The following is a 24,002-nucleotide window of genomic DNA, read 5'->3' on the forward strand; positions in this document are numbered from 1 at the left end:
CACCCACTACACTCTGAGTGGTTGGCGTTAGGAAGGGCATCCAGCTGTAGAAACTCTGCCAAATCAGATTGGAGCCTGGTGTTGCCATCCGGTTTCACCAGTCCTCAGTCAAATCGTCCAACCCATGCTAGCATGGAAAGCGGACGTTAAACGATGATGATGATGATGATGATTAAATGAAAAAAATGATTTACGTGAATATCCTCAGAAGAGTAATTGAAATAAATGGCGATTGTGGAGCCCCCCCCCACACACACGCACGCACGCATACACACGTGTGTCTTTGTAAATATGTTTGTATACATTTATGTATGTGTGTGTTTGTAAGAGACAGAGTGTGAGTGAGAGAGAGAGAGGTTTGTTGTCATGTATACGTACATGCATAAATATACATACATCCTTGGATGTATGCATATGACAACACAGCCCCTGACTCACTCACACTCTGTGTCGTACAAACACGCACGCGCGCATACACACGTGTGTCTTTGTAAATATGTTTGTATACATTTATGTATGTGTGTGTTTGTAAGAGACAGAGTGTGAGTGAGTCAAGGTGTGTGTGTGTGTGTGTGCATGTGTATGTGTGTGAGACAGAGTGAGAGAGCGGTGTGTATGTAGTATTTACTCTCTCTCTCTCTCTCTCTCTCATACACATGAACACACAAAATAGAAAGTGAAGCTTTTTGCGGTTGTTATGTCAATACCGGAAGTTGACATTGAGGAACCTTTTTAAAGAAGTGAATCTTAAATATAAAGCAATATTATTTATTTTTAATTAAAAAAATCAAATGAAGAGCCTAAGATTTATCCGAGGTCAAATTATTCATGCATTACAAGTATGGAAGCATTTGGTGAAGTCGATTTCACGTGAAAAACGATTACACACACATCTCTATTTTATATATAGTATAGATATAGATAAATTTGCAATGGATTACTAAATCTTGCACCTCCCTAACTATAAGGTATACCCTCTAGGAACTGTTATTATTCTACATAAATCAGTGTCTCAGATATATTTTACAAATATTTTACAAACCCATTTCCAGAGCTATCTTAATTTATTCTTTATGAAACAAAAATACTCATTCAAAATGTTACTAAATTTTAAATCGCGAGTAACAATCGAAGCATACACCATCAATACAGTCAAGCTATCAACTGGTGGTGTCAAAGTTTCAGACAAGTGCACAAGCGGCAACCAACGCGTTGTAGCTTGTAGTTGCCTGGTATGATACAAATATAAACAAATAATGAACGCGTACAATCAGTTATTACGTCGCATTCAATATTTGTATCGATAAATTCATTACATGAGATGATTATGGATGATATATAGAAAACTTACAAAGTATTAGAAGAGGTGCACCTTTTGTACATATTGCCTACAAAGAGTATGACACCGAATTTAGTGGAGTCATTCACGGGGAAGTTAAGCAAAGAGGGCTGTCCGGTCAATATGTGCCCACTGTTTGTACATAACTAAATCGCTGGAATCAAAATCATGTGATGAAAATACGTCTAACAAATGTTGTTCGAAGACAATTTTCCCAGGACATGATTCACACAGGAGCAACATATAATCATGATTGCTCATCGAACAGGCCATTTTGCCAAGCAAATCTTTATAGTTGTGACTACCGGGAATGGCAGCGACAATAAGTTTTGCATTTTGGTGTTGTTCACAGATGCATACTGATTGCATGTCTGCAGCAGTAACTGGAACACACTATTTCAGTTTCAAGTCACAAAGCTTCAAAAAGCCTACCTTATCTGCAGGGTACCTCTTCCTGTATTTCACAAAATGTTTGTGCAGATTTACAAGCAATAGCTGTTTTTGCTGGCGGACCATTACTCCGTTATCTTTTACAGTAACAAATTCCTTTTTACCTAGGCAAGCACGCTCTCCCTCCCTTCTTTGGATTAAGATCAGCCAAAATACCCTTTCCTTTCCTCAGTTGCTGTGATCTCCGCATCATATGATCACTTATATCAAAAATTTCGATACTTTGTTTTTGTGACAAAATTTCTGGCACAAGGGTTAATTATGCACAGTGATACGCAAAATTATATTCAGCGGAGCCAAATTACATTGTAAAATTGAAGGCAAAATGATTACAATACGTTTATGTATTGATGTGTGTTAATATTTTGAACTTAGAAGACTGTCGCGCATACATGCCACATGAGAAATGTTTGCATATTATGACCGTCTGTCGTTACTTTCTGAACTCAAATTCTGCTGAGGTCGTCTTTACCTTTCGTCCTTTCGGGGTCGATACATTAAGTACCAGTTGTATACTGGGGTCGATCTAAACAACTGGTCCCCTCCACACAAAAATTTCAGGCCTAGAAAAGTATATTGTAACAGTTACAGAGTATAGAAAGTAATGTAACACCAATGACTGTATAATCCAACCAAAATATCTCAGTTACACAGACGTAAATGGAATTACTATTTAACATTAAAAAACATCGTACATATTCAAAGAACCTTCTTAGTTTAGTGGTACGGAACGCTTTTTCTGGTATTTGATTCTTTTACTCATTTCAGTCATTTGACGGTGGCCATGCTGGAGCAGCACCCTTTAGTCGAAGAAATTGGCCCCTGGACTTATTCCTTGTAAGCCTGGTGCTTATTCTATCAGTCTCTTCTGCTGAACAGATAAATTACAGGGATGCAAACGCACCAACATCGGTTGTCAAGCAATGGTGGTGGTGGGACAAATACAGACACAAACACACACATACATACATATGACGGGCTTGGAGGTAGTGGTGATGCTGGCTGATGCGATTTTGTGGTTTGCTGGTATGGCGAGAGAGATCAAGTGGGCCCCTAACTGGTTCCTTGATCTTAAAGGTGTAATGTGGATGTGTAATGATGAGCGGCTGGTGTGGTGGTGATGCTAACTGGTGCGGTGTGGTCTTCCTCACAGTACTTCATAGTAGACAACATTTTGTGTGTATGTTACACCATGTTTTTGGCCTTGTCTCTTATCCCAATTGAGTGTCATAACTCTTACTTTGATGTTGTTCATAGCTCGTGCTTTTGCAAATGCGACATATAATTGGCCATGAGAAAATACCGGTTGAGACAAATGACTTGTTGACATTGACCTGTTGATGGTCGTAGTGTTGATGATCGACTACGACCATCAACAGGTCAATATCAGGACACCCAACCGATTAACACTCTGCTACTATCATAGCACTCCTTCTTCGAATCCACAAGAGTTAACAAGTGAAACAGAGACAGGCAGAAACAAGAAAAATGCCTCTGTTATTTGAATACTACACAAATATGTCTTTAAAAAGACTTTTCTTTTAAATTTACCAAAATTTAATTTTTCAATAATTTTTCAAAAATTTATTATTCATATTTACGGTTAAAAAGATCTCAAGGATCGAAACCGGTTCTGTAATGTTCTTTATAAAAGTATTTTAGCATTTTCTACTTTGTCTTTTTTCCATATATATATCTACTCATGTGTTCCATGTCTAGAAATGAAAGTATATGCATGAGAATACATACATAAAACAAAACATACAAATCTGCATGTATACATACATACATACATACATATATATATATATATATATATATATATATATATATATATATATATATATATTTCTAGACATGCTCATCTATACTTGAATGATAAAATTCTGAGAAGTTTTACAGATTTTTAGAGTTCCAGTGATGACTGAGATCTGTAGTCTTTGAATCAGCTTTCTCCTTTCTGTCACATCATGTTGTATGTATGTATGCATGTATGTATGTATGTATGTGTGTGCATGTATGTATGTACATATGTATGTATGTATGTACATACGTATGTATGTATGTATTTAAAAATGTATGTATGTACATATGTATGTATGTATGTATGTATATCGCTACCTGAACTAAAGAAATTTAAGACAAGAAAGCAAGGTCTGGACTCTAAGGGCCTTAATGTTAATTTAGCAAAGACCAAAGTCTTAGTAAGAAGGAAAACAGACAAATCCCTTCAGAGAGATGGCTTTGCTCATTATATAGAAAAGGTGTTGGTAAAGACTCCATATAGTGTATCCAGTGCAAGCTTTGGACACATAAGAGGTGCAGTGATATTACAGGAAGGTTAACAGAGAAATTAGTCTTTGTGTTTAGCAGATGTAGCAGATACAATAAGAATGCACAGAGAATAGACACCCTCAAATTGCCAGTGTTGATCCTTAGTAGACAGCTTCCGTTACTTAGGCAGCCAAATTAACAGTGGAAGAAAAAATTATGGTGTCCCATAATCCTGTAATTCAAAAAGAGATAAATGGCATATGTATCAGATTAAAATAAGTATTGGAATTGATATGAATAGCTAATTCCTTGCGAACAGTGCCCCAGCATGGCCAGTTCAATGACGAAAAGCAGTAAAAAGGCAAAAGAATAATTTTCAATGTAAACTTATTGCTGTCATGTTACATAATTGGTTAAATTACAATGGAAAGGAGCAACATTTTTTGCCATACTTTTGAAACAAGATCTTAATGACTACATTGCAGGAAAAGTTACCTAGTTACTGTTTGTAGCAATTTTTGTAATAATTTAACAAGCCATAGCTCAGAGTTATCAAGGTAATTACAAACATTTTTGTAAGTATCAAAAGATTGTCATGAATTAGTTTAGTGGTCCTAATTTATCAATGTATTTCCTTTAATATTATTAAATAAATTGCTAAGTGCTCTATTTCATTTAACTTATAACACCAATTCTCATAAACACACACAAATATATCCTGGACATTAAATATTTTAGATATTATATTTACTGATTTCTCTAAGTCAAATATCAGGTAAATTTTTTAATGGAAAGAATTATAGTTGAATTGATCTGAATATAATAGAGGACTTAAATTTTAAAAGATGGAAAGCAAGGTTTAAATCACTTCTGATTTAATAATATGCCTAACTAGCAGCTCCATTGCATGACTTTTAGAGGGCCCCCTTGCAACTTTTTGTTTTGAGGCCCCATCCCTTCAATCAAAATTCATAATCTATGCACCTTTTATTCCTAGCTATATTTTACTTTATTCTATCTGAAGTTCAATATTTCACATTATCCTAAAGAACATCTTTAAAAGTACAAGTTAAATTCATTTAGGTCTATTACAAATTTCAATAAGTAAAACTTTCAGATATGAATAAAAGAGCACTTTTATAATCCAGGCAACTTTCAAAGACAAACAAGGTGCACTTTTCACTTTGTGAAATCATCAATCAGTTCAAAATACTCAAGCTAAGAGAATAATCAAGCTGAAAATCTGGTACACGTTTGTGGTACAATGTAATACTTTTACAAGAACTTTTGCAGGTACAATGTATTACCATTTTATTTCTTGAAATTTTCAGTTAACATAGTTTAATTTTTGTTCAGCATCTTAACCAAAGTAAATAAATCTGCATACTTTGATCACAACATGGAGCCTCTCAACTGCAGAGGCTCCCTGCAACTTTAGGGGTTGCAGGGACTTAGCGTCAGCCCTACTAACTAGTTAAAACAAAGTCAAGTCCTTCAGTTGTGACCATCAGCACTACACTTGTTTCCACTATACTTTCTGACAGAAAACCTGATGTTCAAGACTATGTATATTTAACAGTATTTAATTTTAGTAGGGCAGCAAGCTGGCAAAATCACTAGCACACAGGACAAAATGCTTAGCAGTATTTTGTTTGTCTTTATGTTCTGAGTTTGAATTCTACCAAGGTTGACTTTGCCTTTCATCCTTTTGTGGGTCAATAAAATATGTACCAGTTAAATAATGAGGTCAATGTAATTGACTTACATCCTCCCTGAAAGTGCTGTCCTTGGTGTCAAATTCAAAGCCAATATTTAATCTTATTCTTGTTGTGGCGTTCACATCAGTGATCTTTCTGTTTAACTTTCCATGTTTGATTATCAAATGTACCAGTATCAACTCAACCAGCAACATTATTTCCTTTGGTTGGTACAGAAGATAGAGATGTAGACTACGCTGTTAATGGAGTCCAGTTCAGCTATCATATTGAATTCAAATGCAGCCTAATTTAACTTTATCTTCCATCCAATAAAGATGATAAAATAAATAGTATTAATACACTGGAAGGGTTAATCATGTACAACTTGTCAAGAAAATAAAGCAGTTTTTAATTCTATATCTGAGTTTGTGAGAGAAATAATTTCAAACTACTGACATCATCATTCATGTTCTTGTTTCATAAGATTCAGATTAATATAATATCAAAGTGTCTATTGACTGGATTATGATATTTGATGCAGGTTGCCAACTTTCTTAACTCCTATACTTTGATATTCTGTATTAGAGAGCAATGTACTGAATTCCAGCCTATCCTAGGAAGATGTAGATGAATAAGAAGAGTTGTATCTTAAGAAATCTTTTTTATTACAGCCATCAGTGACTGGAGTTAGAGATGGGTTTTTCTACCCATTTTGGAACTACAAACTACTGGCACTCTGTCAGTTACAGCGATAAGCATTTCAGTTGATCTGATCAATGTCACAGCCTGCTTGTAAAATTAATGTACATGTAGCTGAGCACTCCACAGACTTGTGTACCCTTAACATAGTTCTTAGGGAGATTCAGCATGACACACTGAATGTGACAAAGCTGGCCCTTTGAATTACAGGTACTACTAATTTTTGCCAGATGAGTGAACTATAGTAAGATGTAATAAAGTGTCTTGCTTGAGAGCAGAATGCACTGCTGGGAATTGAACTCACAACTTTACAATCATGAACTGAATACCTCTAACTAGTAAGCCACATACATTCACTCTGAAATTACTTATTGAATACATTACATTAGCAGTTCCCAGCATTTAATATATTTCACAAGATATATAATGTTCAAGAATACAATAAACCATAAATATAAGGATTTCAACATGATGTTTACTGCAGAAATTAAATTTTTTAAAAATTTAAATATCAAAAAATATCAATACCAGTTATTGATTTGCCAGAATGAATCATGTTAAAATGTCAGTTACTGCCTTTGTAGATCAACACAAAATACAACATTTATACATATTTATGTTGTGGCACTTCGAGCTTACCTTATTTAAACATTATCCACTTTGTTAACTTATCCTGTACTGCCAGACTAAAGGATGATACTTAGGTCACCTAGTCAAGGTAGAACTTAACATTATTTCTATTTCATATCTATTGAAATATGTATATCTAAGGTCTTGAAGCATTATTAGATGCTATGATATTGTTTAATCCCAGACTGGTCCTTAATAAACAGATCTATGATCAGACATTCATGCTGTAACCACCTCATCTTGATTAAAGAGTATATTCAGAACTATAATATCCAATGTATTCTTCTTTTTAAAGTAGTTGGGTGTTAAGGGATGTTTTGCTATTATCTCTAGCAGGGAAAATGACCACAGAGTGGCTCTCAAATATAGTCTGTCTTTCTGGAGATACAGAATGATTGCATGTTCATATATAGATAATGATGTCAGTGCATAAATTCCTCACATTAGTGTGATAAGTAAAGTCAATGACTTGTTTTTCTGCATTCAAAGCTCCTGTTGTTACACAGCTATGTAGCATTAAATTTTGCCTACTTTCATTACTGAAAAGGTCACCTAAATAAGGTCTCTGTCTAAATAAAGCAACCCACTCCACAACATCCTGACAAATTCAAGTCAGCTAAATGCTCAGAGCTCTGCTAATTCTAAAGTGGGTGTTCTTGGTAGCAAATTTTCTTCAATCCTGACTTAATTCAAACAGGCGTAGGAGTGGCTGTGTGGTAAGTAGCTTGCTTACCAACCACATAGTTCCAGGTTCAGTCCCACTGCGTTGCACCTTGGGCAAGTGTCTTCTACTGTAGCCTCGGGCCGACCAAAGCCTTGTGAGTGGATTTGGTAGATGGAAACTGAAAGAAGCCTGTCGTATATATGTATATATATATATATATATATATATGTATGTGTTTGTGTATCTGTGCTTGTCCCCCCCAACATCGCTTGACAACTGATGCTGGTGTGTTTACATCTCTGTAACTTAGCGGTTCAGCAAAAGAGATTATTAGAATAAGTACTAGGCTTACAAAGAATAAGTCCTAGGGTCGATTTGCTCGACTAAAGGCAGTGCTCCAGCATGGCCACAGTCAAATGACTGAAACAAGTAAAAGAGTAAAGAGTTAACTATGGTCTGGAAACCTGAAACATTTAGTACCCTTCTTAAATCAAGGTAGATTTATAAGCTGTACTTCTGCAGGTAAAACTATCATATACTCTGCTTACATTTCTTTAAATTCCACTCTTCAAAAGACAATAAAATTTTCCTAAGTTGTTGATTGATGATAAAGAATGAAAGCAGAGGTATCCCATAGTCAACAATTGAATCAGCTGTTAATGTAGTGTTAATGTAACACTGACAGAGGTATGAAACACTATAGGCATGTACTTACTTATTTAAGCCTTTAACTCCCCAGGGAGTATAGGCCATCAACAGCTTTTCTTCGCAGTTCTTGAGCTGTCTTTCCTGTTTCTCTCCAGCTGGAACCCTGCTTTTTCCACTGGGCAACTACTTCCACTCCTTCAGCCACCATATCCTGTAAGTTCACCGTCAACAATTCACTGGTTTTTTTTTTGTTTTTCAGTAAAATAGTTTTTAATTATTATTGGTGAGGTACTACGGATATATTTTCTCAGTAAACTTTCCTTGTGGTGAAATTTCCTCATGGTGAAGTTTCTTCAGTGAATTGATGGTGAAGTTCACAGTGAAGTGATAATGGTGAACTTCCCTGTAATCTTCGACAACAGCGTCAAAAGGTTCGAAGCTCGCGTAGGTTGTAATTCACCTGCAAACGAAGCATTAAATTCTTTCTTACCAGATTATCAGCCTTATGAAATTCCTTTGCCCATGTTTTTTCTTCTGCAGCCATCCACATATCATTCAAGATCAACTACGTCAATCTTACCAGTTTTGAAGGCACAGCTCTTGCCTTTTGTCTCAGAAGGGATACAAAAGCCAAGGATACAGCCCCCTTTATCCAGTCAAATTGTTCAAATAAAACAGAAAAAAAAAAACCCAAACACCTGCTACTATTCCTGTGAATTAATAAGCTGTATACTATATCAAACTGAGCCCACAGCTCAAACATGTCTCACAGCTCAAACCTTATACTAAATATTTTATCCAATCATTTCTCTCCAGAATGGCAACCTCTACATGGAATCACCTTCTCATAAGACATTAATTTACAGAAGTTGAAAAAAAGACATCATCTACATTCACATTAACAGTTTAGGAAAAACTGCAGATGTTCTCTGAACATCATTTTTTCTCTTGCTCACACTATATAATAGTACTAACAAGAATTTCTTACAAAGGTACAAAGCAAAAAATTTTATAGGAGGACATAATTTGTCAACTATATTGACCCACGCCTTATCTAGTATTTTATTTCATTGCCCTCAGAAACATAGAAATGTGAAGTGTGTTGACACTGCTAACCCTTTGATGACTTAATTTCTGATAGGTAAACAGTTTCAATAAATCTTTAGTGCCACTTTAGCATACAGTATACGTGGCCATTTAGCATGCTATCTGATGCTAATTCTAAACCATAGCTCTAACATAACCCATAACAAGACATGCACACAATGTAAACAAAAGGAAAAACAAAAACGGATAAAGATTACATCAATTTTAATGCCGGATATTACACTCTGAAAAGCAAATGTGACATTCATTCCATGGAAGTACACAGAGTTCAGGCAGAGGTTGAAATTATATAACAGTTGTGCAATAAATTTTAAACACTTTGAAAAGCAAATCTCACATTCATTACATGGAAATACACATGTACTATTCAAGAAGAGTGGTCCCGGTGTGCGCGTCCGCGCTAGCTAGTCGTGAGTAGTCGATCCTAAACAAAGTAAATAAAACACAAAGTAATTTTTTTCTTGTTGAAGCTTCCCCATCTTATTCTTAAAATGTCGTTTTACGTTCTTCCAGGGTGTATTTTGGTGTCACATCTATTTCTGCGCATCATGCGTACTCGCACTAGGTAGTCGTAGGATCGACTAGTCACGACTCTCTAGCGCGGATACACAGTTTAGACAGAGGTTGAAATTATGTAAGTCGTGCAGGTGTGCTACAAATTTCAAAGCAAGTTTCGTTGAAAGATACAAACAGTGATTGAATCAATAATTTTTTTTTTTTTTTGTAGTCTAGGCACAAATTACGAAATTTTGGAGGAGGGGGCCAGTCGATGAGGGGTGTATTTTGATCAGAAATATAGTAACGAAAGGGTTAATAATCATTTGAGAAATTTCTAATGCTTGCCAGCAATTTCTCCCAAAGGTCACTTTTTTCATGTCTGCGCCGCCACATGAATTCGCAGAGATACGAGTCAATTATAGAACGGTGTCTACCACACCGTCGCTTGTTACCCCGTTTCAAACACACCCAAGTACTTGGGTGTGTGTGTTATCAACGGGGTTAAACTCGACAATTCACTTCGGATATCATCGTGATCTCCGTGACAGCTGCTAAGATGGGAGGAGAAGAAAGCTAATGGGTTGTGTGTGCGTGCTTGTTTTTGTCTGTGTGTGTGTGTGCGTGTTCTTGACTGTGTGTGTGTGTGCGTGTATGCGTGCTTGTTCTTGCCTCTGTGTGCGTGCGTGCTTGTTCTTGTCTGTGTGTGTGTACGCACACACACAGAGACAAGAACAAGCACGCACGCGCGCGCACACACACACACACACACACACAAGAACAAGCAAGCATGCACGCACACACAACCCATTCGCTTTCTTCTCCTCCTCCCATTTCAGCAACTGTCACGAAAATATCCGCAGTGATTTGTCGAGTTGTCACAGAAACAATCGACTGTGTGTTTTGGTTTTGTCGAGTTAAAAGTTAAGTGGTAATCTTCAAGTTTAAAGAGGTAAAAAAAAGTAAATAAAAATACAAGGGAAATAACTTAACGTCTTACTAGTATTATCCGTACTACTCTGAAATGTTTTTTTTTTTAGCTGTTTATAAATAAATCACACACGTGATTGAATATCATAGTACCGGCTGAGAGATCGAAAATGCCTCGTGGAAGACTGGCTGGGTTCAGATGGACTATATGTAATCTGAACCTTTCCCCCCTTATTTTTTTATTTAAAAAAAATTTTCTTACGGAATCCCACGTTTTAGGCTATGGAGATTCCGATTCTGAAAATTTTTTTTCAAAAATCTCAAATTCAAAATTTCGATTCCCCCTATCCCCGTTTCCTCATTTTTAAATATTTTCCGGAATTTTTTTTTTTTCTAGGACTGCGTAAAAAAATACGGAGATTATGATTCTGGAAAAAAAATTGTTTGAAAAATTTCAATTCTCCCCGCCCCCCCAAGCAGGCTATTTACATGCTAAAAATAACAGCCAAATCTCACAAAACTTGCGAGGCGATCTTTCGGTACTAGTACGCAACAACTTCCGGTCATTTTGCGCACGCATACTGATTACATGATCGTATAGTGTGTTTATGCGTTTAAAGTTTCAGTTCGGATGGCACCTTACTCACTCGCACCTTGGCCACACGTTTGGCGCAGTACGAAGGCAAGAGCACCCATTCCTCTGTCCTTATTGCCTCTGTGGAGTGCTTTATTGCTTCCTCCTCCGTTGTGAAGCGCACCACCACAGTGGCGTATCTCCTCCCTATACTGATTACATGATCGTATAATGTGTTTATGTTTTCAAAGTTTGAACATGTATAGAAATTCTCAAAGTTTTTCTTCGCAGTAAATCCATACATTTCTCGATACATTGACTCATCGACGCGGGACCATTTCATGTCGCCCGATGATCCAGTCACAAACTTCAGCCGTCTTTTAATTCGGGACCAATAGGCCTCAATGTGATTCGTACAAGCGCCAGTTTCAGGGTCGACGAAATTCGTTGAGTGGTTAACCGTTTTGTGTATGTAACCCAGCTGTTGTAGATTCCTATAGCTGGCCCATTTGTCTATGTACTATAGTACCCGGTAACACATTTTCAATTATAACGGCTTCAAGTGTTGCTGCGCTTCTATCAGGTACACGTTGAAGGAACCCTTTTTTTCACTGTGGTGTCATAGCACCCGACAACCCACGTTTGATGGCCTATTCTCCCTACGTGGCTCTTCCTTTTAAAGAGCAAGCTCTCATCTATTTCCACCTCATGACCTGGACCACCGAGCGGAGCTTTGTCTCGAAGCATCTTCCCCGAACACACTTCTCGACAAAACTCATACCACTGGATCGCAGTTTTATTATCTACTCCAGTATATAAAGCCGCAGTAGATATAGGTGCCTCGAACATGAAATGGAAGACAATGTGAAATATTTTCTGTAAGGACAACTTTGACTTTTCCATAAAAGTCTTTGTCCTTATTGAAATATTTTTCTTACAATTTCCGCACCGCCACACAAATCCATCCAGCGATCTGGCCGACTTCTTCAAAGTCATATCGTGTGTGCAAACACACGTTTTACACGTGGCAATAATGCCGTTGCCTTCCAAAATTCGAGTATTCTTTCTGGAGCAAGCTGCTTCAATACTTCTTCAAGTGGTAAACACATTTTCAATTTCACGAACACGATCCTTTGCGCTGGTTAACAGATTCCTTGTCGCTGGTCAAATGATTCTCTTTTAGGGTTGTGCACACGTGCGCAAAAGGGAACAATTTGACCGTTGGAATCATGGTCAAATGATTGCCTTCGACACAAAATTGTTTCTTTTCTGCCTGTTATTTGACTCCGTTCCGTCGGGTACTTCTGCAAACCATTTCGGTTCCGTTTTGGAAAAGGGAAAAACATTTTGAACTTTTATTAGAAAAAATTCCCTCGCATGCTGTTTTAGAAAAAAACAAAAATAACACGTGTGTGATTTATTTATAAACAGCTAAAAAAAAAAAAACACATTTCAGAGTAGTACAGATAATACTAGTAAGACGTTAAGTTATTTCCCTTGTATTTTTATTTACTTTTTTTACCTCCCTAAACTTGAAGATTACCAAGTTATGTTTATATATTCGTTTTGTAAGATTCTTGATATGAAATCGTGTGTTGAAACAGATATTGTTGTATTTGGGGATGGTCATGTTGCCAGTTTAACCAATAAAAGCCAATAAAAACACCAAATATATAGTGCATGTGTTTTTATGGCCTCAACTGGCAACATGACCACCCCAAATACAACAATACGAGTTAAAAGTGTTTAGTTACAAAAAATTAATTTTTTTGATCTGCCTGCCCGTCAAAAGGTAAAAATCCAAGACTTATCTGTTGCATTCCCAGGTAAACGTTTCTAGTAGAAAGGTAGAAGACACCAAAAGCTAAAATAAGGAATATATATACATACATGCATGCACTGTTAAACATAGAAGTGTAAAGTATATTTTTGGAAAAAAAGAAAATGAGGAGTGGGTAGGAGAAGGTCTTTCCGGAAAGTGTTTTAGGAGGGGGTGAGGTCGTGAAAGTTAAGACAGTTGAATTTAACTCCGGTGAATCGTTACATAATTTGTTACATTATTTACTTTGTTTAAAAAAGAACCCTATTTGTTTTTTTTTTTTTAAAAAAACATTATATTTTATATATATTCAGCCAGTACATATATGCTTTGCGCATGCGTGAGTGAATTTTGTGTGCTCATCTTACCCGGGGTTATTTATCGGAGCTTCAAAGAAAACTTTTCAAAACATGAGCGACATTCAGGTAAGAAATATTTTCATCGCTTTTCTTGTTGATTCAAAAAAAAAAATGTGCTATTTTTTATAAACACGTATTTAAATGAAAACACAAATTCAGGTGATGTGCACATTTATAGTAGTAGAATGTGGAGAATGACATCGGGAATCTTATCGTTGATATCCCTAGCAGAGAAAATGAGAAAACCCTTCTGCGAGGCTAATGCCAGCATCGTCAAGTTCCGTTGATTTTACCCAAAGCCAGTGATAGATCGATGCACCTCTCCTTGTCGGCATGTTACGATTACAATGACGTGGCACGGTTAAAAGGCTGGCTATCATCACACACCCTTCCGTTTTGTTTTTTTTTCTTCAGAAACTGTTTTCGGCTACGGAGATTCTGAATCTGTTAAAAAATTGGCATTTCATATTTTCACTTTTTTATTTCAGTTCCACCCCCATTCTGTTTTTTTTTCATTTTGCCAAAATATATAGAAATTAAAATTTCACCTCCACCCCACACCAACACACTTCTTACAGTATTGTTTTTAAATGCTGTAACTTCTTACAATAATTTTCAAATGCTGTATAAATTATAATTAATCAAGGTTTACACACAGGTTGATCAAGTTAGGCAAGTTGTAATATTTTTCTAAGTGTGGTGAGGGCTGGGCGTAAATTTTGAGAGCGAAAACATAGTAATCCCAAAAAATTTCTACGTATTTTGCTCCTAAAAATTCTGGAAAACGTGAAACATGAAGAAATTAGGGTCAATATAAAGATCCTTACACGGGAACAAAAACAAAAATTAACCATCCTGGGTATGTTAAGTATGTGGAAAACGAATATGAAAAAAAAAAAAATGCGCGCTGTCGACCCTGGGGGTGGGAGAGGACTTTCGGAAAATTCACAAGATCCGATTTTTCCGTTATAACTTCCGGTAAAATAGATATATATTGATCATTTTATGGAATCCCACGATTTTGGTTATGGAGGATCCAAAAAAAATAATTTCAAAAAATCGCTTTTTCAAAATTTCAATTACCCCTCTTCTCACCCTCACCCCCTTCTTTATTTTTTTACTTTTCCCAGAACTTTTTTTTTTTTTTGCGAAATACGTAGAAAATACGGAGATTACGGTTCTGAAAAAAAACTGGTTTGTAAAATTTCAATTTTTCAATATATATATATATATATATATATATATATATATATATATATAACCTCAGGCCTTCAAGCAGGCTATCCACATGCTAGAAATAACACCCAAATCTCACAAAACTGCTATAACATAATGCAATCAATCTACTCACTTTCCTGCAGAGATTTCTTTTAGAGTAATTTCCCGCAGTAATATGACATAAGTTAAAGTGGTCTTTTCTTTCTTTTTTTTTCTTTCTTCTTTCAAACTCTGTTTTTAAACATTTAAAAAAACTTTTTCGAATTATTTTTCTATCAATTTATGCAGGAAAATACAGAGATTAAGAGGATGGAAAAAATAAACACATTCACTCGCTCTCTCTCACACGTGTGTGTGTGTGAGTGAGTGAAGGTGCATGTTTTCATGCATGTTTAAGTGGCACTCACTTGCTCTTTCTTTCTCTCTCTCTCTCTCTCTCACATGTATTTTTTGCATGAACGTCTAAGTGGCACTCTCTCACGCGCGCACACATACATACAAAAAAATGTATGCATCGCTCTCTCTCTCTCTCTCTCTCACACACACACGTCCATTTCATATACACTAGAAACAGGCTTGGAAGGACTGGAAGAATGGTGGTAGCAGGGAATTGTATCAGACTGCCAGAAGGGAAGCTAGGAGACCGGTTTATTTAGCCAGAGGGGAAGCAGATAAGAAAAAATTTGTCAATGTTCTGCGCTGTGAGGACCAAAGACTTGAAGTATTTCGTGTTGCAAGACAGTGTGTGAGAGAGAATCGTGATGTCGTGGGAGAGAAATGTGTTCGCATGGATGATGGTACGCTTGCACTAGACGAGGCTGCAAAGAAATAGGTTTGGAGACGCCACTACGAAAGATTGCTCAATGGGAGAAAGAGAGTCTGCCGAATGTCGACCTAGCAGAGGGACCAGCTATCCGAGTTGACAGTACCATGGTAGATAAAGCAATTAAGAGTATGAAGACAGGGAAAGCCCCCAGCCCATCAGGAATCGCTGCTGAGATGCTCAAAATATCTGGCAATGTTGGCTATAGCCTAGTCACCCGTATTGTTAACCAGGTGATACATGAAGGAGTCATACCCAATGACTGGTGTAGCAGCACTATAGTCAACTGCTACAAATGTAAAGGTGACGCTTTAGATACTAATAATTACAGAGGTATCAAGTTGTTAGATCAGGTAATGAAAGTCATGGAGAGGGTCATAGCCCAACTAATTAGGGAGCGAGTCAGTTTAGATGAGATGCAGTCTGGGTTCGTGCCTGGGAAAAGTTAACTTTTTGTATGTGGTAGATGTTCAGGTGCAATAAAGACTGTAAACAAACAGGAAGCAACTTCTATCTCATTCCAGGGTGAAAAACTAGAGGTAGTCGATAGCTTCCGCTATCTAGGCGACCAAGTTAGTAGTGGGGGTGGGTGCGCTGTAAGTGTAGCTGCTAGAATAAGAATAGCCTGGGCAAAGTTTAGAGAGCTCTTACCTCTGCTGGCGACAAAGGGACTCTCACTCAGAGTAAAAGGCAGACTGTATGACGCATGTGTACGAACATCCATGCTTTATGGCAGTGAAACATGGGCCGTGACTGTTGAAGACATGCGTAGGTTCACAAGGAATGAAGCCAGTATGCTCCGATGGATGTGTAATGTCAGTGTGCATACTAGACGGAGCGTAAGTACCTTGAGAGAAAAGTTGAACCTAAGAAGCATCAGTTGTGGTGTGCAAGAGAGACGATTGCGCTGGTATGGTCATGTAGCGAGAATGGATGATGATAGCTGTGTGAAAAAGTGCCACTCCCTAGCAGCTGAGGGTACCTGTGGAAGAGGTAGGCCCAGGAAGACCTGGGATGAGGTGGTGAGGCACAACCATAGAACATTGGGCCTCACTGAGGCGATGACTTCTGACCGAGACCTTTGTAAATACGCTGTGCATGAGAAGACCCGGCAAGCCAAGTGAGACCTAAATCCTAGGCCTCCGCCAGGGGTGTAGCCAGCCCACTTATGCGTACCTTCCTTCATTGGACACAAAACTCCACTTACGAAGACCTGTTGAGGCAAGTGAAATCGGAATCGAAATCGAACTAAATTCGCCGACTGGCACCCATGCCAACATCGTCTCCTTCATTGGACATGAAACTCGGCTAGTGAAGACCTGTTGGGGCAAGCGAAAGTGAAATCATGATGGCACCTGTGCCTAGCGTCGCCTTCCCGGCACTTGTGCCGGTGGCACATGTAAAGACATTCGAGCGAGATCATTGCCAGTGCCGCCGAACTGGCTCCTGTGTAGGTGGCACGTAAAATATGCCATTTTGAGCGTGGCCGTTGCCAGTACCACCTGACTGGCCTTCGTGCCGGTGGCATGTAAAAGCACTTACTACACTCTTGGAGTGGTTGGCGTTAGGAAGGGCATCCAGCTGTAGAAACTCTGCCAAATCAGATTGGGGCCTGGTGTAGCCATCCGGTTCACCAGTCCTCAGTCAAATTGTCCAACCCATGCTAGCATGGAAAGCGGACGTTAAACGATGATGATGATGATGTGCATACATCTTTCACACGTCATTGAATTTATGTGGCGCTATGAATACAAAGATGAAGCATTCCAAAAATTGTTGGAGCATATTCGTTACGAATATCCTTGCAATTGAAACAATTTACAAATTACTGTTTTGAATATTGTTTTATGAAAAGATTAAAAATGTGCATCAAATTGTCTATTCATACCATACAATAATATATACTCGAGTCATTTCACATCTCCACATAATACAAGTTATAAGCAGTTTATATCATACTAGCAGAGATACCCGGCGTTGCCCGTGTTACATGCAATTGAAGAATTAGACTTTCTGTTATATTTTCTCTAATGAACAGGAATACCTATGATTCGAATTTCATCAAAATTGCAGATGAAGGTTCTTTCCCACTTTACACACCGTAAAAAAAATTCTAATCATGACACATGTATCCCATACTATTGACCTTTATGCACAGATTTTAAAATTCTAATCTTATGGAACCTGTTAAAAGGATTTTGCTCTTGAAAAATGGAGGCCATGGAGCTCTAAAATGTGGGAGTTAAGGCCCCTATTGGGGGGGGGGGGGTCTTAATGTCAACCAGAGAAGTTGAATTGTTGATAATCTTTTTGACTTGGGTCTTATATCTATTGTTCAAATTTCTTTGAAATAGGAAATATATGTATGTTCACTGGGTTTGTAAAAGAGCAAAGCTACAGGAAACCAAAAGACGAATGATCACAATAAGCAGTCAGCTACCCTACTCTAGTCGTTACTACTCCTCAATGTAAGATTCCTCACCATACGTGTGATAGGCACAGCAGTAAGATGCATTACGGATCTATAGCAATTGGAAGGGTGTGACCCAACTGAAATAAACATTAACAACTGTGTGATGTGAGAGCTAAGGGTAAATGAAAGTATCACCTCTGGAGTTTGCAACTGACCACTATACCGATATGTAACTGGACAGAATAAATTTAAAATCTATAAATGTTTTTGAATAACCAGTCACTCATCTGGGAAGGCCTTGAAATCAATGTTACCATCTGGGGATTATGTGTGACGCAGTGATAATAAAAAGACTCAAAGGAGGTCTGCAACGAAATAACTTTACTCAACACTTTGCAACTGAATCAGTGGAGGCAAAGATGCCTCTCATTTACTTGACAATTTATGCACCACATTGCAGAAATCACAATCTAAGTATATCCCAAAGCAAACTCTTACACTGTTGTACCATTGAATTACAAATGACACTCATCTTTTATGCTTGGGCGACCCTACAGCTTCCAAGAGTACAACTGTATTCGTCTTTGCTTTGATAAAATGACTAAATTGTGGGTGTTAAGTCCCCATGAAGGGGTATTTCTAACTTCTAAGAAGATGAAATTTTAGAAATATTACTTCGTTTGTGTCTAATATCTATGGTTAAAATTTCATCAACAGCAAAAATATATGAATTTTATGGGGGGTTATGGCCCTTATGCATAGAATATAATTTCCAAATTTCATAAAGATCCATTCAGTACTTTTGACCTAGTTTTGGATCATAAAAAAATGACTAAAATTTGAGAGTTAAGGCCCCCATTAGTGGGGGGGTCTTAGAATCCTCATGAGAAGTGGAAAGTTTGAGAATATTTCTTGATGTGTGTCAATTACCCATGGTTGAAATTTCATCAACATCGAACATTTATGAATTTTCATGGGGGGTTCTGCACCCTTTAAGCCCCCTCAAATTCAAACCAAACATTGCATCATACCTGTCCTTATGCATTGAATCTAAGTTCCAAATATCATAAGGATCTATTCAGTAATTTTGGTCCATGAAATTGTATGAAACACACAGCATTACCCTTCTCCCTAGGCTTGGATTTTGTGTTCCAAATTTCACTAGGATCTGTGCAGTAGTTTTTGAATGTACAAGTAACACACATAAAGACATTGACTTTTATGTAGTAGATATGAATATGCACATATACATACATGTATATATGTGTGTGTGTATTATATATATATATATATATATATATATATATATATATATATACACATACATACACACACACAAAAAGATAGATTGACAGCTACAACTGAGTGGGCAAACAAAAATATGAGACACTGCCTAGTGTTTTTTAATTTTTATTTTGATAAGCCTGGTACTTATTCTATCAGTTTCTTCTTGTCAAACCTGTAAGTTATGGGGATGTAAATAAAGGAAGAGTTGTGAATGAGGGAAAAACACAGACAAAGACAGGCACATACCCTTACATATATACATACATTTATATACGATTGATTTCTTTCAGTTTCTGTTTACAAAATCCACTCACAAGGCTTTGGTTGGTCTGAGGGTATAGCAGAAGACACATGCCAAGTCACTACACAGTGGGACTGAACCCAGGACCATGTGTTTTGGAACCAAGTTTCTTACCACACAGCCACACCTGCACGTATGTATGTATTTGTGTGTGTATGAGTGTATATATGTATGCATGTATATATGTGTGTATATATATATGTATACATATTACATGTACATCTATATATATACATCTACATGTATACATATACATCTATATATATATACATCTTTACATATACATCTATATATATACATCTTTACATATACATCTATACATATACAGCTATACATATACATGCATACATTTGTGCAGCCTGTATATATGTGAGATAATAGCTTTACTTTAATAGTATCAGTATTAAAGTGAAAATATCTGACATTACAATAGAGAGATGTTATTTCACTTTTGACACGTAATACTGTAATAGTGGAGAAGATATGATATTGCTCTGGGCTCGCACTAGGCAATAAGTTAAACATTTTTTTGGTCTAAGACACTACATGGCATGTGTAAAATTTGAATGAAATTGGTTGTGTAGTTGTTCTCAAGTTTTAGGGATTCACACAGACAGACACATATTCTCATCTTTATATATATAGAAGATAGTATGTACTATTTTAGACGCCTCCCCAATTAAACATGAATAAAATTTAATGTGAATCGTGATTCTTTCACTTTTGATACTTTTGAATCAGTGCTGATCGCGATTATGTGAGAGAATAAAAAAACATGTTTTTGGAGGATCATTTTCTTTGCCATCAGACTTTGTTACGTGCATAATTTTTGATTAAATTTTCCAGTGACACATTTTCGATGGTTCAGATTACGATCATTATTGTCTTTGGTTAATTTTATCAAGAGTTCTCTGGTCGATTTGTTCAACTAAACCCTTTAAGGTAGTGCCCCAGTATGGGTGCAGCTCAGTCACTGAATCAAATTTAATAAAGATAATATGCTCTACATACCACAAAAATCTATCTCGAAAAATTTCACTTAAAAATGTTTATTTTTAATAAACTTATGGAGAAAAAGTCAGCGGTAGGGGGCACTTCTGTGGTTATGCCAGCGAAGGAATACAAGAAGGTTTAAAAGACTAACAGGTTTTGGATAGCAACGGAAAAGTAAAGAAAAAAAAAAGAAGACCACCAAACAGGAGAGAGGGAAGCAAAAATATGGGATCTTTATGGTTTGACGGGCAACATTTTTGTACTGGTTTTAGCCTTAGGGTTTTAGGGTTCGGGTTTTAGAGTTAGGGTTAATTTTAGGATTACGGTTAGGGTTATAATTATTTTTGCCATAACATTAACCCTAACCCTATAACTCATAACCATAACCTTAACCCCAACCCTAACCCTAACTTTAAAACCCGAACCCTAACCCTAAACCCTTACTAGGGAATAATGATATAATTAAACAGGGAATAACACACTTGACACCGAACAGCACTAACTGTATTCAGCTGAATAGACGTCAGTGATTGGTTGAAATTACAGAAATACAACGACTTTAACATGAAGTAATTTTTGTTAAGAAGGCTAAGAGAAAAAGATGTTTTATATGACACATTCTACCAGTATACCAAGTTTGAAGGTGTTTCGTTAAGAAAACAAGTGTTGCCCGTCAAACCATAAAGATCCAAAATATGTTATAAGTTGGTAGTGAAATAATCTGTTGAGGTAACTAGCGATCGATTAACAAATGACGGCCACAAGAAGAAAAGGGGGAAAAAACAGGAAAAACAAATAGACGTCCACCAGACATTTTATGTACGAGGATGAACAGTAGCTGCAAGAACTGTGGCAGATCGATCACAATAGTGGAAGCCTTACCAATAATTAACTTTTTAAAATCACGATTTAACTGTTTATATCTAAGTATCTGTCTGTTTGTCTGTCTGAGTATCAGTCTCTATCTGAGTATAATAATAATAATTGGTTCTGTTTTATTGGCCACAAGGGCTAATATAAATCAAAACATATAAGGACAAAGACAGGACGAAAGGTACAAAGGGTTTGTTCAAAAAGAAAAAAACGTTCGTGTAAACATTAAAATAACAACGAAAAATATAACAAAACACTCAACGGGGGGAGGTGCTTCGAAAGGTTACTCATGGAAAAACCCATAAAAGCCACGGGAGCCTGGTCAGAAAGGGTAGAGAGCCCCTTCTTTTATATTACCTTTTTTTTTTTACAGGTGTAACCTCAGAATTGGTCCGTTGATACTGGCCATTTTACCGACAGTCACCCACCTTTCAACGAATTTGCTACGAGACAGCACTTCTCTCTCTACTCTCATCTTCCTTTTCAACTGGAACTTGAAAAAGTTGATGAGGCCTTGGCCAAAGAGGAAAGTGTCTGACTTTAGCCCTTTCAAACGGTCCACCGTACCACCTCTTTCGCTACAGCCACTAGACAAAGGAAAATTGCCTTGCCCTCCCGGTTAAAGGAGGTCGGCGGAACAATCTTCACTATGGATTCAGCTGATAGTCGGATCCGTCCTACACGCGACAGTAGATGTTCGACATAAACCCACAGGTCAGCAATATTCGGGCACTGGACGAGTGCGTGCAGAACGGTTTCGTCGTTATGAGTGCACCTCGGCCAGGCCCGGCTGACGGAACTTCCGTGCCAGTAGAGTTTATCTCGAACAGGCAGCACCCCTCGGTAGCACTGCCAGGCAAGGGACCTTTGGAAGTTATCCATTGGCCCCGGCCCGAAAGTTCTTCCGAACAGACTGTTTAGCTGATTATCGTCGACGCCTAGAGTTTCCCCGAGAGCGTCGTCGCACTTTTCCTCCACTAACCCTCTATAGAACACTAGAGTGGAATTCCTACCGATCACATTGCCCGCTTGACGGCACTCGAGGTGCCAAGCGCCCTTTCTCGGTCTGCGCTTGATCCAAGATTGCAGCTCTGTCAAAGAGACGAGCTGCGGAAAGTCGTGTCTGACGAACGGCGACCACACCTGCTCGCCGTCCAGAAAACGTTTGAGATGCTGTAGCCTGGGCGCATGTCTGCGCATCAGCAACTACGGCATGCCAAGGCCTCCGTTCAGCGGCTGTTGACAGCAGATGGAGCACCTGACCAGTGGTACCTGACCCTTCCACAGAAAGTCGAAGAACAAGCGCACCAGCTTGGCCAACCAGCGGTCGGAACAAGGAACAACAGTCATTCGCCACCTCCTCTCGACCTTTCAAGGACAGCTTCCTCTTGGCCCATTTCTGGGTGAGATTGGCCACCCTGCTCATCACTTCGTCCCAGTTTTTCTCCCTCTGGAAGTCCGGACCGAACCAGACCCCGTGCAGTTTAACGGGACCGTCTGTCCAGCGCCCTACGACGCTGTTGGACAGCATGGACTTGCTCCTCCAGGTGCCCAGTTGCAAGCTCACCGACTTTTCCGCGTTAATTTTCGTACTCGTTTAGCGTCTCGCCATTCAGGTCGATGTGCCTGTGGCTTGACGCCATCACGGTGACGTCGTCGGTATACGCAGACACGCTCTTTTGCACATCCCAGATCGTGGGGGGGACACCCCTCAAAGCCTCCAACTTCCACATTAATGGCTCGAGAGTCGAAACGCAGAGTAGGGAGGAGAGAGGGCATCCTTGGCGGACCGAACGCGAGATGTTGAAAGGCTCGGAAAGGTGACCGTTCACCCGTATGACCGAGCAGATACCGCTGTACAAAGCAGCGATCCAGCCGCGGAAGACCGGACCGTAACCGGCTGCCCGGAGAACAACTGCCAGGTATCGATGGTCAACTCTGTCGAAGGCTTTAGACTGATCTAAATTGATCAAAGCCCCACCCGCGCCAGCTTCGTTACCCACCCTCTCTATGATGTAGCGCATGAGATGGAGGTTATCGTGGATAGACCTGGTGGGCACGGTGCATGTCTGCGCCTTGCCAATCAGCTTGTCCGTGACAAGCGCCAACCTCTTGGCTAGCACCTTGACCAAAATTTTTAACTCTGCATTGAGCAGTGATGGGCCTAAAATTCCCTATCACGTCCCTCTTGTTTGGGTCCTTTCTTAGCAATGCAACCACTTCTCGACAGACAAAAGCAGGAATTCTCCCGTTTTGTTGCCAGTTGCAGTAGACGTTCGCCAAGAGGCCCGCAAACAAGTCTGGCATTGAAGTGTAAAGCTCGTAGGGCAGACCATCCAAACCCGACGATCTACCTCTCGTACAGCTTTTCATCGCTTCCTCTACTTCCCAGGCAGATATCGGTCTTTC

At 38.3% G+C, this 24,002-nt stretch overlaps 1 protein-coding gene across 1 annotated transcript in view; it reads left to right on the forward strand.

Moving 5' to 3' along the window:
• The first annotated feature begins 13,666 nt into the window (after nucleotides 1–13,666).
• LOC106873919 (glucosamine 6-phosphate N-acetyltransferase) overlaps nucleotides 13,667–24,002 on the forward strand; it is a 49,029-nt gene continuing 38,693 nt past the window's right edge. The window contains exon 1 of the mRNA XM_089360017.1: nucleotides 13,667–13,751. Coding sequence (XP_089216143.1) covers nucleotides 13,737–13,751 — 15 coding nt within the window. The 5' untranslated portion in view covers nucleotides 13,667–13,736. The remainder of the gene's footprint in view (nucleotides 13,752–24,002) is intronic.

The sequence above is a fragment of the Octopus bimaculoides genome, chromosome 11, assembly GCF_046866305.1.
Source record: "Octopus bimaculoides isolate indiv1 chromosome 11, ASM4686630v1, whole genome shotgun sequence".
Taxonomy (NCBI): Eukaryota; Metazoa; Mollusca; class Cephalopoda; order Octopoda; family Octopodidae; genus Octopus; species Octopus bimaculoides.